Consider the following 19,763-nt stretch of genomic DNA (forward strand, 5'->3'; position numbering starts at 1 on the left):
TCATGACTTTGGTGTTGGTCTTGGCATGGTTTTAACTTAATCTACTAAAAATATACACTCAGTCTAAGCTAAGCAAATGGACAAATTCTTCATTTCTTCTAAGTCGTCGACTTCAAGGGAAGAGGAGAGGAGAGATATTAACAATGATTGCGATAGTAGTAGTAGGGAACTGCAGGCAAAATGGACCCTGCAGGCAAAACGGACCGGTTTTATAACTTTGAAACTACTAGCGCCATCTATTCGTTTGTAGCGTTACTAAATAGCTGTCGCCTTTCTCGCTCTCGGTCAGTGCTGGTGAACCTACCATGCGTGTGGACGGAATTTTTTCGCGGTAGGTATGTTTTTTGTTGTTTTGATGTAAAAAGTGTAATTTTTGACTAGCCTGCACTTTTGTTCTATTGTTTATAGCCGATATTACGCATAATAGTAGTGATTAACATATTATTGAGCTTAATAAAGTGTCACCAGAATCAAAAATGGCCCAACTTATAACCTCAAATTTTTCATTGTTTTTAATGTTCCCCAAAGGCAAAACGGTCCGGGCAAAACGGGCCACCGGTCCAATTTGCCCTCAAATTAAGTTATAAATTTGAACTATGTTTAGCGTTTTTTTGTTTCAGATGGTTTATAAATATATTCGGAAAACTAACCGTCAGTCATGGGGCCAAGAAAATATGAAAAACGCCTTACAAAAGGTCAAAAATAAAGAAATGGGTTTAAGGAAAGCTGCTGAAACTTACGGTGTGCCGAAAACAACGCTAAAGCGACGATTAAATGCGCTTGTGGAAACGAATAATCTTGACCAAGCCGTCACTAAAAAACTGGGACGTTTCGAGCAGGTTTTCAATAAAGAACAAGAGCGAGAATTGACAGATTATTTGAAAGATATGGAGTGTCGTTTCTATGGCCTTACTTCGAAAGATCTAAGAAAACTAGCCTATGACTTGGTGGAAAGAAATAATTTGTCTCACAATTTCGATCACGACACCAAATCGGCCGGCAGGTACTGGCTTGAAAACTTTTTAAAGCGAAATCCAGATCTTAGCTTTCGAAAACCTGAAGCCACTTCCGCAGCTAGAGCGGCAGGATTTAACCCCGTTGCTGTCAATAATTTCTTTGATTTGCTGACTGATTTGATTATTAAATATAAATTAACACCGGACAAAATTTTTAACGTGGATGAGACCGGCATGACGACTGTGCCCAAAAGTTTGCCGCGTATTGTTGGTACCAAAGGTAAGAAACAAGTAGGATTGCTGACATCTGCAGAACGAGGGCAGTTGGTAACAGTCGTATTTTGCATGGGAGCAGACGGATCTTACATGCCACCGCTGTTTATTTTTCCGCGAAAAAGAATGAAGGAAGAATTGATGAGGAATGCCCCACGGGGTTCTTTGGCTATGTGTCACGAAAGTGGATGGATACAAAAGGACATATTCACTGCATGGTTCAAGAAATTTATTCAATATTCGAGAGCATCACCAGAAAATCCTGTTTTGCTATTACTTGATGGGCATGCTAGTCATGTCAAAAACTTAGATGTGATTGATTTAGGGCGTGAACACGGTGTTCATATCTTGTCATTTCCGCCTCACTGCACGCACCGTCTGCAACTCTTGGACGTGGGATTTATGAAGCCTCTGTCTACCTACTACACAGAAGCCGCTAATAACTGGCTCAAAATGAATGGAGGGAAAGTTATAACCCAGTTTCAAATTGCAGAGCTTGTTAATCAATCATTTCAAAAAACAGCCACACTTACAACAGCCTACAATTCATATGAAAACACAGGCATCTGGCCACTCAATCGCAATCGTTTCACTGAAGCTGATTTTCTAGCGGCATCAACCACTGATATTGCGCTAAATGACAGCGATACGGATGATGAAACTCTGGTAATTAACCGAAACTACCTCCAGCCACCTATTCCAAGTGTGGTCTCTCATGCTTCTACATCAAATCTGCAAGACACAGTTAATGACGAGTCCCAGCCATCAACTTCCAGAGCTGTTCAGTCTTCTCCAGTCAATTGTCAGCCACGAGACCAGCTATCTGTAACAAATCTTCAAGAAGAGATAAGCATCGAGACTCAGTCATTATTAAATTCAGTAGCTGCTCAGCCTTCTGCGACAATTTCTCTTGTAAATGGCCAACCATCTACTTCATCTCTGTCATCTAGTATCAGGGTGCAGGAACCGAGTAATAATTCTCTACAGTCAGGCCAGGATCTAACCAAAAACCAGCTCCAGCCAATAAAATTCCAAGAAACCGCCAAAAATCCACAAGACGTTCAGACTTCTGTTGTTAACCAGGACTTTCAATCACCAGAGCCTCAACCAATAAATTCACGAGCTGATCAGAATGCTTCTCCATCTTTACTGACTATTGATAATACTCAATCAACATCACCAGGTTTGACATCAACTCCAGCATTCAATTCTTTGGAAACTGAAAATTTGGGCACCCCTGGATCTTCTAAAACAAACCCAACAAATAATCGTTTTTTTATCAGCCCAAAAATTATAATGCCTTTCCCCAAAACAACTGCAACCAAAAGAAAAAGTGTTTGGCGTGGAAAAACAGCTGTTATAACCTCATTACCATATCGGAAGGAACTCGAGGTGACACCAAATATAAACAAAAAAAAGAATCTTAACCTAGAAACTAAACAGAAAACTAAGAAAGCCAATAAGACAAAGAAAATAAAAGAAAAGAAGAAAGCCAGAAACAGGAAGGACTCGACGACTGATGAAGAAGATGATACACAATGTTTTTACTGTTCTCATTTCATTAATTTTTATTTATTAATTTCATTAATGAAGGCTGGGTGCAATGCCAGATTTGTCACCAATGGGCACATTGTAGTTGTGCAGGCATAGAGGATGATGATGCGGACACCATATTTATATGCGAAAATTGTTCACCGGGCTAAACTACGAGCATATCGCATAGGTCCATTTTGCCCTCGCACGTGGTCCATTCTGCCCGCTTATGTGGGCAAAACGGACCAAAGAGAAGATTTGGGAAATCGTCCATTATCTTTAAACGATGTGATTTAATTAAAGTCTGATTATCAAAATATGTAGACTGATTAGTGGTAAGCTTGTTCTCATAAAAGTTTCTAAAATAAACCTATAATTTGTTGATTTAAATGAGTTTTTCCTTAAGTGTTCCGTTTTGCCTGCAGTTCCCCTACGATGCGTGAGGAACCTCTGCCAAAGAAACAAAAACAACACCGCGACTTTAATGAAAAGTGGCTACAACATATATTAAATTTAAAAATTGGATTTCTAAGAGAGAGCAAGAATGTGGCATGATTACCGCTTATTGCAAAGTGTGCAATTGTACTGTTAATAATCATAAACCAGCACTAGTCAAGCACATGAATACGACGAACCTCCAAACACGACGGCTTTGCAAAGCCGTCGTGTTTGGAGGTAAAAATGTCACTTTTATATTTGGATGCATAGCTTCAAGTTCGCGAGGATGACCTGGTGCATTGTCCAAAACTAGAAGTGCCTTAAAGTCTAAATTCTTATTTTTCAAGTAAATTTCAACTTCCTTAACAAAACAATTCCGAAACCAGTCACAAAATACAGCGCTTGTTACCCACGCTTTCTTATTAGCACGCCAAAACACTGGCAGGTTGTCCTTGTTTTGATTTTTTAAAGCACGTGGATTTAGCGATCTGTAAAGCATCAGTGGCTTAATGACACAATCTCCAGATGCATTAGAACATAGCAGCTGTGTAACTCTATCCTTTGCTGCCTTAAATCCAGGAGCAGACTTTTCGCTTTTAGAAATGAATGTTTTGTTCGGCATTTTCTTCCAAAACAGTGCAGTTTCGTCTGCATTAAATACTTGCTCAGGTTTGTATCCTCCATCAGCTACTAGGTTCGCAAAGTCTTCTGGATACCGTTCTGCTGCAGCAGTATCTGCTGATGCAGCTTCTCCTACAATTTTAATGTTATGCAATGATTGTCTTACTTTAAATTTATTGAACCAACATTCACCACTACCACTACCATCAGGTTCTTTAAAATGAGCGTAAAGACGCTTTGCCTTCTCCCGGATCAATGGACAACTCAGGGGAACCCTTTTTTGGTTGCGGTCTTCTATCCATAATGACAACGCCACTTCCATTTTTTCTATTGCTGGATCACGAACAATTTTCGCCGACAATGAAGTTGAAGCTACAGATATTCTTGGGGTAGACGGGATGATTTGGGTAGGAAAAAAACTGTTTTTACAATGCAACAGGAAAATGAATTAGTGAAGCATACGAGGGTGGTTTGAAAAGTTCTCGGCCTAACCTAGATTTGAGGGTAGAAAAAAAATAAGAATATACTCATTCGATAGATTGATTCTTTATATACACTTGTGTTAAATTTCATTGTGATAGGTTGTGTGATTATTTTTTTACGATTTTTTGTTTGAGCTAATCTGACTCTCTACTGGAAAAATGGAAAAAACCGAAGTAAGAGCCGTGATTAAATATTTTGTCAAAAAAATATGACACCTAGCCAAATTAAGGAAGACATGGATAACACTTTAGGTGAATCTGCGCCTTCGTATTCGACGATAAAAAAGTGGGTAGCTTTATTTAAACAAGGCAGAGAAAGCGTCGAAGATGACCCTAGGAGCGGAATGCTTTCAACGTCCACCACGCCAGAAATGATCGATAAAATCCATAAATGGTTTTAGACGACCGCAGATTAAAAGTGCGAGAGATAAGTGACACTATAGGGATCTCAACCGAGCGGGTATTTAATATTTTAACCAATGAACTTGGAATGAAAAAGGTTTCGGCAAAATGGGTGCCGCGTTTGCTGACCGCCGAACAAACACTCAACAGAGTTGAAATTTCAAGTGAGATTCTGGCCTTGTTTAGGTCAAATACCGCCGATATTTTGAGAAGATTTGTTACCACCGATGAAACTGGGATACATCATTATATTCCTGAAACAAAAGAACAATCAAAACAGTGGAAACATAGAGGTTCTCCGCCTCCAAAGAAGACCAAGGCGATAAAGTCTGCAGGAAAAGTTCTGGCATCCGTGTTCTGGGATTACAGGGGAATAATTTTTATTGACTACCTTCCGAAAGGACAAACTATTACAGGCCCATACTATGCTAACCTGTTGGATAAATTAGCAGAAAAAATCCGTGAAAAACGCCCGGGATTGGCGAAAAAAAAATCCTTTTTCATCAGGATAATGCACCAGTGCACAAGTCAGTTGTTGCAACGGCTAAACTCCATGAACTGCGTTTTGTAGTATTGAACCATCACCATTATTCACCGGATTTAGCACCATCAGACTATTATCTGTTCCCTAATTTGAAAAATCACCTGGCTGGAAAGAAATTTTCCACAAATGAAGAGGTCATAGCTGAGGCGGAACGTTTTTTCGACGAGTTGGAAGAATCGGCCTATAAGAGTGGCATAGAAGCGCTAGAATATAGATTAAATAAGTGTATTGAGACAAGAGGGGATTATGTAGAAAAATAAAAATATTTTTTTGTTTATTTATCTTTGTTTTCTTAGACGGGCCGAGAATTTTTCAAACCACCCTCGTATCAAAGATATGGAGATGAGGATGTATGGACTGACACGTCAAGCTGTTTTATCGTTGGCCTATCAACTAGCTACCAAAAACAATATTCCTCACCCTTTTCGCCAAGAAATGGCTGGGTGCAATTGGCTTATGGGATTTCGTCGGCGACATCCAGACATAACACTTCGTGCTCCAGAATCCACATCAACCTCGAGCGGCCCGTGCATTTAATAAACCTGTAGTAGAAAAATTTTACTCAGTATTAAAAGAAGTGCTTACATCAAAAAAAATTCCATCTAATCGGATCTACAACGTAGATGAGACGGGAATTTCTACAGTACCAACAAAAAACACCAAAGTTTTTGCAGAAACTGGACGCAAACAGGTAGCAAGAGTTACTGCAGCTGAAAGAGGAGAGACCACAACAGGTGTAATTTGTATGTCTGCTGCAAGTAATTTCATTCCACCGATGTTTTTTTTTCGACGTGTGCGTATGAAGAACGAACTCATGGATGGTGCTCCTCCAGGGTCTATAGCAGCATGCAATACATCAGGCTGGATGAAATTAGAAATTTTTACCAAGTGGTTTGATCATTTCTTACATCACACCAAACCTTCGGCAGAAGATCCCGTGCTATTAATTCTAGATGGTCATCTGTCGCATACAAAAAATTTAGATGTCATTTTAAAAGCACGAGAAAACCACTTTACTATTGTCTGTTTACCACCACATTGTACACACAAGCTACAACCTTTAGAGGTGAGTGTTATGTATCCTTTGAGTGTGTACCATAATCAGGCCTTAGAAAAATGGTTGGATAATCATAATGGTAGGGTAGTGACACAATTTCAAATAGCTAGGATTTTTGGAGAGGCTTATTTAAAAGCAGCTGTACCATTGAATGCCATTAATGGCTTCGCCAAAACGGGCATCTGCCCTTTTAATCCGGATGTGTTCTGTGAGGCCGATTTCGTGGCTGCTGAAACAACGGATATGGAATTCGATGAAAATTGTAGTGTATCGAATCCATCTATACATCATAATTCATCTCCGAGACCAGAGACCCCTATTGCTGGCCTAAGCACAGAACGACTGCCACTAACTGAGATCTCTCCCGTACAAATCATGGAACCTCCACGGAATAAAACACCATCCCCATCACCAACACCAATGGGTATTGAGCACTCCTCACTTCGCACTTCTTTGTCACCTGTGCCATCTACGAGCCACGAAATCAACCGTAGCGTATCCCCTTCAATTCTCGATTTGTGCATTTTTCAGTGCCCCCTGCCCAAATTCAACCCTTGCCAAAGATGGTAGGCAAAAGAAGTCATTTAAAAAGAAAACCAATGAAGACTTCAATTTAAACAAGCACGCCATATAAAGTTTATTTAGAAGAAGAAATAGCAAAAAAGTCTGATAAGGAAAATAAAAAGAGTCAAACAACATCTAATGTAAATAAAACTGGTAAGAAACTGAAAGGGAAAGGAAAAGGAATAGGTAAGAGGATGTCAAATAGAACAAAGAAGAGATCTTATGTTTCCAATCTTGAATCATCTGAAGAAGAAGATGATGCAGAATGTCTATATTGCACATAAATATTTTCAAAAGATAATAAGGGCGAAGGGTGGATACAGTGCTGCGTATGTAGAAAATGGGGCTATGAGGTATGTGCAGGAATTGATGATGATGATGCAGACGAGTTTATTTGCGATTTATGCAAAGAATTACCAGAAAAGAAACGTTTAGGCAGTTGTCCCACCAGCAACAATGAACGAGTAGCGAGTAAAGCTAGAATATAGAACGAGTTGGCGAGCCGCGGGGAGCGAGAGTGTAGTTCCGATAGTTCTGTAGCTCGGCTATAAACGAGTGTGCGAGTGAGGCAAGCGATTACTCGCATCACTCGCTCGCGGCGGCCAAGCGTACAGTCCTGCACTAACCTGCACATGCGATACACGTGTTTCTTACGAAAAAAGTTTCCCAGAAAATGGATGAGATTTTTATTGAATGTGTCCGAAATTATCCATGTCTTTGGGACACAAAACTGCCTTCATATAAACAATTAGATGTGAAAGACGCAGCTTGGAAAGAAATTTTAAAGAAAACAAACATAGAGAGTGGTAAGTTTTTTATTTAAATTCTATCTTACACAACACACATACTTACATCAATAGGTACAGTCCGACAAGGATCTTTTGGCGCGTGGTGGAAATAACGACTCCATTTTGTAAAATACAAGCAAAATGGCACCATTGTGATGGATTTCAATGCGTACAGCACCCTCCTGTCAATATCACCCAAGCGCCAAAAGATCCTTGTCCGACTGTATTCATTTTGCTGAGTTTATTCTAGGTTATGTCTTATTCGATCAAAATCTAATACATTTTGCACACGATTATTTTGCCACGAAACAGTTCCAATGGAATTAAAATATTCCATGAAATATTCTCTCACGATAAAGCCGACTTCAACATCAGCTGAGTTTTGTTCCGATACCTCGAAGTAATTTCTTGGCAGTGAACTAACTGACTCTGACTGTGAAGGGCCCATTTCGATTTTATTATGTAATACATAATTATGTAGAACGCACGCAGCCTTCACAATTTTGAAAAAAATTATAAGAGAGCTCTATCTTATCTCCGTCAAAAAGTAGGATCTATACGAAACATGCAAGAAGTCCAACCTGCTGCTCAAACCGTATGCGAACCTGAGCCCTCAACATTTACAGCTTCATCCATTTGGAACGATTTCGATCGGGAAATTGCAAGTCTCAAACCACAGGATACAATTGCAGCTGGAATTGTAGTACTGGACAAATATTTACAAGAGCCCATCATAAATAGAACGGAAAATCCTTTGGTTTGGTGGCACGCCAGAAAACCAGTATATCCCCTATTATATGGCTATGTAATAAAAAGACTAAATATTGTAGCCACATCAGTGCCCTGCGAGAGACTTTTTTCAAAAGCGGGCCTGACTTTAACTAATAGGAGAAGGCGCCTTAAAGCTAATAAAGTGTCACAATTGCTTTTTTTAGAGAGCAATTATAAATAAATAAATAAGAAAATGTAAATACAAAATATGTTGTAAAAAATGTATATAGAAAATTATTGTACATAAAATCAGTTGATTTATAAATACGCCAACCAAAATAGTAATCACACACTTCATTAATTTCGTAATATTCTTAGATACTTATGTAACTATTCAATGTTATTTAAAGTAACAATTGACTCCAAACACTCATTTGTAGATTGTAAAATAATTTACTTTTGGTTGTTAGTCCTAAGCCTGCCAAGTATGAAGGTAAATCAATTGATGTGAAGTACATTACATAGGTGCTATGGCTATGGTAATATTATGTCGTGTCAAGTCATGTGTGTTATCTATTCAAAACATATGGAAATACGACGACGACTGTCGTCGTCGTCGTCGTAGTTCCATATCCAGTTCGTGGGTAAGTAACGCGCCCTGCATTGAAAATTTTAGCGGAACTAGATAGTTCCGCGAACATGATAACGGAACTAGTTCCACAGTTCCGATGAACCGTTCCAGGTTCAATCCGATCCTGAACATGATTGGCACATGTCTAGTGAATACGAACTCGCAACGTTTTCCGCGCCCGCCCCCGCCCCCGCGCCCGCACCCGCCCCCGCGCCCGCGCGGAGCTACGTGAACAAGCACTTTTCCTACAGTATTACTATACTCTTCTGCGTACAGTCTACACCTTTAACAACGTGTTTAATTATTTATTTTGGGTAATTACTTCGTTTCCATGGATAATTCTATTAAAATTGTGTCACCCAGTAAAGCCCGTAAACGGCCTAATATAAAAACTCGCCGTAAGAAAGAGGAAAGAGCGAGAATTCGGAAAGTTTGTAATACCTATGCAAGCGTTATTTGAAATCTTCAGACAGCGCTAGTGATGTGGCCAGCCATTATAGACTCAATTACCTACAGTTACTATTTGTGTTATTCTACTGTTACAGAATAATTTAGATGTGATGAAATATGTAAGAAGTATTGTTTCACATACGACCTCTCCGATCTTTTAGTAGGTATACAGGACTATCTGTAAATTTTAAAATATAAGTGATTTCTGGAGTTGGTCGCCTGGATATGTTTCACTCGTTTGATTTACGCTTTATGTACGAGTATTATGTTGTGTGAAATATCTGATAATATAAATTTATTTATAATTTACTAACAAAGTCTTAATATTGGCAAAATTAAATAATCGCACTGTAGTTTTTTGTCTTAACAGTGTGTTTTACTTTCGTTAGCATTATGTTGGGGATGGCTTTGCCTGGTTGCATTTTGCGTATTTTTTTATAACATGCACGTGTGTTTGGGTTGGTTGAGCGGCAAATATCTAATGCATTGATTTATTTTTAGATATTGAACGGATCAACCGCCAAAAAATGACATGCGGACATAACTCTAAAGCTTATCAATGTAGACAGCTAAATTCAAATGATGTACTTTTTTAATAGAGTATTTTATGCAACGAATAATAAAATTAAAAAGGATAATTTTATTCTAAAGCATTTCATAACTACAGATATAAAAAGAAGACGTCCAAAGACTGGAAACAAACCAGGAAGGTTAATTGCCCTTAAATACTTCATTCGGAAGAAAAAAGACAAAGCAAACCTGTTTGCAAAAAAGTTGCCTTTGTTCGCTTCAAGATGTCTCATCATTTGGTGGCCATTCTTTGAGTCACTACGGTTTTCCGGAACCACAGGAAACCTCTGACCATCCACAAGGGAGTCGCGAATATTCACCAGAGACAAGTTATGACGCTGTTGCAATGGCTGAGATCGTAAATAATGGTATTGAGATGATTTCCGATGAGCAAAAGTCTGTGTTTGACAACGTATTGAGAAGTGTTAACGAAGAGCAGGGTGAAACATTTTTCCTTAACGCGCCCGGTGGTACAGGCAAAACATTTTTGACTCGCTTATTACTGGCTGAGGTCAGAAGGCAAAGAAAGATAGCGTTAGCTGTTGCGTCTTCGGGGATAGCTGCCACCTTATTACCTGGAGGGAAAACAGCGCACACTATGTTCAAGATCCCTTTGGACCTGGATATAAATGAGACTCCAGTTTGTGCAGTGTCGCGGAACAGCGACAAAGCAAAAATACTAGCAGAATGTAGCCTAATCGTTTGGGACAAAATATGCACCATGGCTTATAAAAAAAGCAGTGGAAGCAGTCGACCGTACGCTTAAAGATATCCGGCGAAACAATCACATTATGGGAGGTACCACTGTATTATTTTGTGGTGATTTCCACACACACTTTTTCCAGAATGTAGCCTAATCGTTTGGGACAAAATATGCACCATGGCTTATAAAAAAAGCAGTGGAAGCAGTCGACCGTACGCTTAAAGATATCCGGCGAAACAATCACATTATGGGAGGTACCACTGTATTATTTTGTGGTGATTTCCACACACTTTTTCCAGACTCTACCCGTCATAAGCCGAGGTACTAGAGCTGATGAAGTAAGCGCATGTCTCAAACGTTCCATACTCTGCCCTCAGGTTAGGAAATTAAGTCTAACACGTAATATGGGAGAATATGGGTGGTAATCCTCGAGCGCAAGAATTCTCAGATGTGCTATTAAAAATCGGTAATGGTACGATGCCTGAATCGAACGGATTGGTGACTCTGCCAGAGAACCTCTGTCAAGTAGTTACTTCGGTGGAGGAACTTATTCATTTCGTTTATGCAGACCTATCTCAAATAATTCATCACGAGGATTCTTAGATATGCGAGCGAGCAATCCTAACACCTAAAAATTAGCAAGCAGCTGCTATTAATTTAAGTATTTTGAAAAAATTGATGGGAACGAGGTGGTATACCAATCTATAAATACAGTTTTAGATAGTACCGATGCTACAACTTATCCGGTAGAGTTCTTTTATTCACTTTCGGCATCTGGACTGCCCGCGCATACAATTGCACTAAAAGTAGGCATTCCAATTATGTCGCTACGCAACTAAACCCCGCCGAAACTTTGTAATGGGGAAAAAATGGTGTCGCTTCATAACAATATTATAGAAGCTAAAATTCTTACGGTTGTGCAGCTGGTGAAATTATTTTTATACCGCACATTCCCCTCATTCCCAACAACTTTCCATTTCAATTTAAGCGTGTATAGTTTCCAGTGGCTATATGTTTCGCGATGACAATTAACAAATCGCAAGGTCAAACGCTTGGAGCAGCCGGAGTCGACCTCAGGACGAATTCTTTCTCACACGGACAGCTCTACGTCGCTTGCTCGCGGGTCTCCAAAAAGCAATACAGCAAATGTTTTATACGAAGAGATACTTTAACTTTCCATTATTATAATTCCCTTTTTTTGCCTTTAGAATTTATTCGTTTTATAACAGCTGCGCCTCCGGGACTTTGTTTTTGTAGGAAAAATAAACTATGTTCTATTCCAAGCATTATTCTTCCCGTGTACGTAAGTTTCATCAAAATCCATCCAGTAGAATTTGCGTGATTGAATAGCATCCTCAAACACGCACTTTCTATTCCAAGCATTATTCTTCCCGTGTACGTAAGTTTCATCAAAATCCATCCAGTAGAATTTGCGTGATTGAATAGCATCCTCAAACACGCACTTACGTAGGTACATCTATTTTTCTTGCATAATATTAGTTTATGTCAATGCAAGGCTCTTTATCTAAGCAATCTTTTTATGGAAGCGAAATTAACGCAGGCGAAGCCGCGGGCAAAAGCTAGTATTGAATAAGATAATGTTTTCTACAGAGTTATTTATTTTTATTTCAGGTGTTGCTTAAACAATCAATAAACGCGATCAATCGTTTGAAAATGATTGTCCAGAGAATCTGCCAATTGTAGTTCCGATTAATGTAGTAAAATTGACTGATGTTCGCAAATTGCTGGAAACTCACTTTGCACAAGATTGGGCTTCGTTGCCGCAGTTAAACTATTATAAAAAAGTGCTTAACAGTGATAGGGCGACCAATGCTCAAAGAAGAGATTGCAGAAGATAACTCAGAAGAAGTATTAAGTTTTGTTTAAAATAATTTATTTTGTTACTCACTCTTTTGGACGTTTAATTAACTATTGTTGGCATTATAAAATAAAAACTGCCTTAAAAATCAAAGTGTGTATATTATTATCACTGTTTTCTGAATATCTTCTAAAAGGGTAGAGTGGGTTTATCCGACTTTGAAGTTAAGCGACACAATTAAGTATTTTTTGACACTTAAACTTTTAATTTATAGTCGCTCGCTTAAATAATACCCAATAAATAATGTATAATAAACATACAAGTGCTTTGTTTCTTTTATAACTATGTACTATTTTCTTGTTACTGTGTAAATTTCTATGCAATAAAGATATTACAAACAAACAAACTTACTATTGGTAATATAAATACTATAAAGCTATAAAGATATCCTGAGCACGATTTCGAGGCTGCCACCCACGACCAAAAGAAGGGTGAACAAAAGATGGCGCAGATGGTCATCGCTCGTCTGGAAAAGCAAGACGTAGAGCAATACAATCCGCCAGAGACGAACCCAAGGAGCGTCTCATCACCGCCTACGAAGAATCGGACAGCCGGCAGTTCCAGAAGCTTCTGTCCGAAATGGAACTAGGCGACCCACCTGCTACGACGTATGCGCGATCTCACTCGAGACAGAATTCCCGACTCCACACTACGACATGTGGACCAACCATCTACCGGCACATATTCGCTCTGTGTTCGCCGTAAGCGAATCATTCAGCACAAAAACCGCATTAGAGGAGCTTGCCCTACTTGCCGACAAGATAGAGCAACAAAGCAACATAGGGAAATTTCCGCCGTCAACATTACCAAGTCGTCGCAGTCACAATTATCATCATAGGCCTAGTCGTCATCGCAACCGGCGGATACGCAATTTCTCATCAACGAAATAAGAAAACTTTCCGTCGAAATCGCAGAACTAAACTCAAGACCGCCATACAATAACAATTACCGAAGAAATCGATCCCAGTCCCGGCACCGCAACTATTCTCGTCCCAACTCACGAGACAATTCGCCATCGCCGCATTGTTTCTAGCACCGACGTTTTGGAGCACAAGCGAGAAAATGTACATCGCCCTGTTCCATCATCACGAAAAACTAGAAAAAAGAAACCGGAAAACTAGACCGAACGCCGGAACCCGGCGTTCTACCATGTACATTTCGGCTATACTAAGCGGCTCGTAAGTTAGACTAAAAACCAGTCTAACTAAGCCGCTACCCTACAAGTTGTATGCCGCCAACAACACCGTCATATCAACATACGGCGAAAAAACACTCGAACTCGATCTCAACCTACGTCGTCCATACAAGTGGAAATTTATCGTCGCAGACGTATCAAAGCCGATCCTGGGAGCCGATTTTCTCAAACCATCAACTCATCGTCGATCATCAAAAAAAAAGACTTATCGACAACGTCACGAGTCTAAAGGTCAACGCCCCTGTTCGAGCAATATCATCAATATCTACCTACAATACGCAGTATATACTCGAATAATTCGTATCACGCGATACTCGCCGATTATCCCGGAATTACTCGTCTCACCGCCTTTAATATCAACAATAGCAAGATCAACGTTCAACATTACGTCGAAACCGAAGGTCAACCTGTTCACTGCCGAGCTCGTCCCATACCACCTCATCGCTACGAGAAAGTCAAACCAGAGTTCCAAAACATGATTGAACAATAAATAAATAAATAAATATATACGGGACAAATTACACAGATTGAGTTAGCCTCGAAGTAAGTTCGAGACTTGTGTGACGAGATACTAACTCAACGATACTATATTTTACAATAGATACTTATATAGATAAACATCCAAGACCCAGGCCAATCAGAAAAAGTTCTTTTCTCATCATGCCCTGGCCGGGATTCGAACCCGGGACCTCCGGTGTCACAGACAAGCGTACTACCGCTGCGCCACAGAGGCCGCAATGACTTTGTCGACCCAGCAAGAGCCCATGGTCATCACCACTTCACGTCGTGCCCGAGATGAACGGAGACGTCAGTCTGTGGTGATTATCGCTGTCTCAACGCGATCACCAAATCCGACCGCTACCTACAAGGCCTCAAGGTTATCGCTACCTTTTCAAGGTTAGATATTTATGGGTTTTGCATGTTTCTAGATCTGCGAGATAATCTTACGGAGTGATGATTGAGAACTACAAAATACTTAAATTATCCAAGCACTGATCACTTGTTAAGGGCTTGTAGTTTGTTTTACAAACATATGACGTCGTGCGATCTGAATTGACGTAAACTGCTGTTATCGCGGCAATTTAAAATTAATAACGTTTTCAACGTTTTAAAATACTCCAAAAGATTTATTTAATTAAAATAACAATGCGACAATGATAACAATGCGATCTGTCTGACTTGTCTGACCCATTACAAATAATTATTATAAATTGTGTTGTACCTAGTGTTCAAAATTAAATTGTTTTTGATGTCATGTTACTAAAAGAAAATATATTTAAAAATATCTTGAAGAGTTATATCCTGAACACTTACTTACAATCTTGATAAATTTCAAAATAAACCGAAGAAAATAAGGAACACACAGGCACACATTTATTTTGTAAAAAACAAAATAAATGTGTGCCTGTGTGTTCCTGACCTGACACAAGAAGCCGTACTTTCAGCCGCTTTCACACTTCCATGGTAGTGCAGGGCTCTCGGCTAGAATTTCTGAGTGGTTTGCGGTGCCCTTTTTTCAATTCTATAAAGACGTGCGCTATGGATTCAAATTAGAAGAATGTGACAATTATGCCAATTATGACTTTCCATTTTATTTATTTTTATTACCTATGATATTTGTGTTTATTAATATTTAATTTCGTATATCTTTATTTTATGTTGCCCAACGGAAGTGTGGTCATAAATAACACGGACCCAGGACCATCATCGGAAAATAGAATTCAATGCAGTAAGTGTTCCCAACCTCGTTTTTTTAATGGGCAAAGGGGTTTGAAAATACATTTGGCTAAGGCGCATAAAAACCTGCCTCTTTATACCCCCCATACGCAAACTGAACCTACATCAACTTTAGCACCTTCACCACAACAAGACTAACCATTTCATCAGTACATTTCTGGCTTGAAAAATTCTAAACCTGTTGTTAAACGAATCCCCAAAAGCACCCGAATATCAGTAGCTGAAAATTTGTCACAATGCATCAAAAATACCATAACCCAAAAAGCTTGGGAATGCTTACTTACATTCTCATATAGAATTCTACATGTTGAAATAAAAAAATCATCTCGTAAAAAATCATTATCTTCAAATCAAAAAAATATAATTGTTCTCATGAATCAATTAATTTGCTGATCACACAACCTTGCCAGCACTACAATTTAAAAAATAATGAATAATTTTCTCAATATGTAGAATCCAAAATAGGTGATGCTGACATCAAAGGAGCAGCACAAATTCTATTTTCAGATGATGCTGTCGCACCCACTACGCCGGAGTCTCTCTCTGCTTTGCGAGATAAGCATCCGCTTTCCGAAAATCTGAACCTCCCAGATAAACCTTATGACAGCCACACCCCTCTGTCAACTTCTCCAGAGGAGGTTTACCAGGCGGTGATGTCTTTCAGAAGTGCCTCGGCCGGTGGTCTCGACGGTTTGTCGCCTCAGCATCTTAAAGACTTGATGCGGCACCGTCGGTAGTGAGCTTCTGAAGGATCTTACTAACTTGGTTAACCTGATGCTGGTCGGAGAAGTGACAACTTCCATAATGGAAGTTGTATATCTGTAATGGAAGTTCCATTTGTAGGGACTCAATAGTGTACCGTTCCCAGAATGCAAGCTGGCATATCGACGATGAAGTAGGTATCAATAACTCCTATCTCAATTTTTTCGTTTTTTTTTATTTCACTAATCGGTGCATTTTTTAATTCTCTATCTCCTAAAAAAACATACGAATTTTGACTTTAAAACAACGATAATAAGGATCATATGAAAATAATACTAAGTTAGTTTCAAATCATGCTGGCAATACCTACTATCTGTACTGAAGAAATACCTCCTATCTCATATTGCGTGACTTATGCTGTGAATAGCTACTATCTCCTTGAGGCGCGCGCGAAGCTATTCGATGTTTAGGTAATAAAATATCAGGGAGGGGGGTGTGGCCCGCGCGGGAGTTTGTCCCGCGCGCGTGCCTTCCCCCGCTCCCCGGGTGCACTGTGACCTTCCGTCATTTTGAATTACCACGTTACACTTGTTGCGTCGATTTATTGATTACGTGCATAAATAATAACAATTATAGTGAAAAATTGCTTTATTTTACTTGATTATTCCTGGATATCACTCTAAATGGTAAGTACTATGGAACTAGTGTAATAAAATATGAAATTAGTATGTTTTCAAACAAAAAGTTGAATAATTAGGTATATTGAATAAGATAGGAGATATTGCTTTTGATTAAAATTTATTTTGTGGAAAGTGAGATAGAAGTTTTTGTTGCTCGCTAATAGATAATTTATTCTGTTAATTTTTAGCTAAAATGCCACATCCGGGTAGCTCGAGATGGAAAAAAATTGTACATGATATTAATAAAAATCAGACAGCAACGGCGACTACCACCAAAAAGCCTCAACCAACGCTGGATAACGAATGTGTTATGAACGATTCTCCTGGCAGTCTTTGCACCGCCAAGGAGAAGGATCGCAGGCAATCATCAGAAATCGAAGAGGTGTCAGACCAGGTCCCCTTGGCATCTGTTGTAGCTAATGAAACGCATACAGAGGTTGTTGGTTTAGTTTAGTTTAGATGAGAGTACCAAAATATATAAAATTATTCGCTCTCCTTTACTATCCCATCTAACAGTAGATACCCAAAATGATTTCAGCGTACTCAAAAAGAGTTTTTCTCTTCCTAATCTAAATGACGAACGATATAATTTTGTAGATAGTTCTTTCCATGCATTTCATAGAATTTCTGTGGATGACAATCAGGATTTTATACCTAAAAGTACAAATAAGGAGATTTTTGCCGATATATCCTACGGTAACGTGAATGAGGGCAGAAAACGAAAACATGCAGCTGAACCAAGCTCTTGGAAAAGAAACAAAGCTCCACAACTCCGTATGCGTAGTGATGAATACTTGGGATATAGGAAACCTAAAGGAGAAAAAATGCAACAAGACACAGTTAGATCTGCCAGGGAATTACAGGAAACTTGTAAATCTAAGTACTGTGAAAAGAGTAAGTTCCGGGGATGTAACCGTTTCACTGAAGAAATGCGCAAGCAGTTACATTCTCACTTTTGGAAGAATATGTCGTGGGATCAGAGAAAAATTTATGTCAATGAACTGGTAAAAAGCTCGGAAACAACCCAAAAGACAACGGAAGTATCAGCAGCTGGTGATGATGATGACTCGAGGCGGCAATGTACACTGTCGTACTTTCTGCCTATCAAAGACCATGGAAATGTTCAGGTATGTAGAACGATGTTCCTAAACACATTGTCTCTTGGAAGTTTTACTGTGCAGTCGTGGGTATGGAAGTCAGTTTGTGGTATTACCTGATAGACAAACCTTGAATGAATCACGCCAAAGGGCCATAAAACCCAGAGACGAAAGAAAAGTTCATTCTGCGAATATCTTTCTTAACAATCTTCCGAAACTGCCATCGCATTACGCAAAGAAGGACACCACAAAGTTGTTTATAGAACCTACTTATCACACACTTACAGAATTGTTCAATGATTACAAAAACTATTGCACATTGAATGAAGAACCGCAAGTGTGCAGGTTCACATGTGAAAAGATGTTTCATGAAAAAAATCTGTCACTTTATACCCTTAAGAAAGACATGTGCGATGTTTGCTCGAGCCACAAAGCTGGTAATCTAAGTGAAGCCGATTTTCAAATCCACACTAGCAAAAAGAACAGAGCAAGATCTGAAAAAGAGGAGGACAAGAAAAAATCTGCCAATGGACCTGATTCTGACGTTAGATTTAGAGGCCGTGAAGATGTGTCCTTATCTCACTGCCAGTGCTTTGTATTTTAAAACAAAGCTGGTGTGTCACAATTACACCGTTTATAATTTGACCGCGCACCATTGCACTTGCTACTGGTTTGATGAAACCGCTGCAGATTTAACAGCGAGCACCTTTACTTCTTTCCTCCTTGATCATTTGGAAAGACATTGCTTAACACCGGAAAAGAAGCCAATAGTTATCTTTTCAGACGGTTGTACTTACCAAAACCGTAATGTTGTCCTTTCCAATGCGCTGTTACTGTTTTCTCAAAAGAAACAAATAACTATAACACAAAAGTATTTAAAACCCGGGCACACTCAAATGGAGTGTGATTCTGTACACAGTGCAATTGAAAGGAAACTGAAAAACAGAGAGATACACCTCTCGAGTGACTACGTTTCAATCACGAAAGAAGCTCAGACGCCACCTTATGATGTAAAACACGTTAATTTTGATTTGTCAAAAATTATGCTGATCCTGACACTTGGGTGTACAAAAGCATTCGTCCAGGACGTAAAGCAGGTGATCCTCAAGTGGTCGACATAAGAGCAATTCAGTACAATCCAGATTTAACATTATTGGTCAAGTTAGACTTTGATGACGATTGGATGCAGCTTCCACAAAGGCCCAGACCACTTAGAAAAGTAAGTTATTCGCAGCTTAATGCTAGTTCTTTACCGATCAAAGGCACAAAATTGAACCATCTACAACAGCTAAAAAATGTTCTGCCAAGAGACTGCCACCATTTTTACGACACTTTGCCATATTTACAATAAGTTAGAGTTAAAATATTTATATTATTATCTTTGTCCTTTGGAACAGATATTACTTTGTTTTTGGTATAGTTTATCTATTGTTATTAACTTGCAAAGTATAAATTTTTCATGCGAATATGCTAAATGTTTTTAGGAAGGTGGTATTGCCAATTGTTTATTATATTTTTGATAGTTTTGTCATGTGACTTTTTCATTACTTTACTGCTGACAGCTGCCTACCAAGGCAAATATTTTGTATGTTTGATGTTTATGAGTCGCTGTATAAATGATTAGAATAACTAAAAGATGTTTAACTTGTTATTTTGAAATAAAACTACTTTTGTATATAGAAAGCTTTTTGTAATTCCTCCTATCAAAATCATTAATTCATACATACATACAATCACGTCTATATCCCTC

General features: G+C 39.0%; 1 protein-coding gene and 1 pseudogene across 1 annotated transcript; one reads left to right on the forward strand and one right to left on the reverse strand.

Annotated features, from left to right (window-relative positions):
- Window positions 1–3,357: 3,357 nt before the first annotated feature.
- Window positions 3,358–4,143, reverse strand: LOC132903128 (tigger transposable element-derived protein 1-like). The gene has a single exon (XM_060950499.1). The coding sequence runs from the start codon at window positions 4,141–4,143 to the stop codon at window positions 3,358–3,360; it is 786 nt and encodes a 261-aa protein (XP_060806482.1).
- Window positions 4,144–14,534: 10,391 nt separating this feature from the next.
- On the forward strand, window positions 14,535–18,771 carry LOC132903129 (uncharacterized; annotated as a pseudogene).
- Window positions 18,772–19,763: the final 992 nt, after the last annotated feature.

Source organism: Amyelois transitella, chromosome 21 (assembly GCF_032362555.1).
Source record: "Amyelois transitella isolate CPQ chromosome 21, ilAmyTran1.1, whole genome shotgun sequence".
NCBI lineage: Eukaryota > Metazoa > Arthropoda > Insecta > Lepidoptera > Pyralidae > Amyelois > Amyelois transitella.

Coding starts and splice junctions, on each gene's coding strand:
- LOC132903128 (XM_060950499.1), bottom strand. CDS start 4,143: ATGGAAGTGGCGTTGTCATTATGGATAGAAGACCGCAACCAAAAAAGG.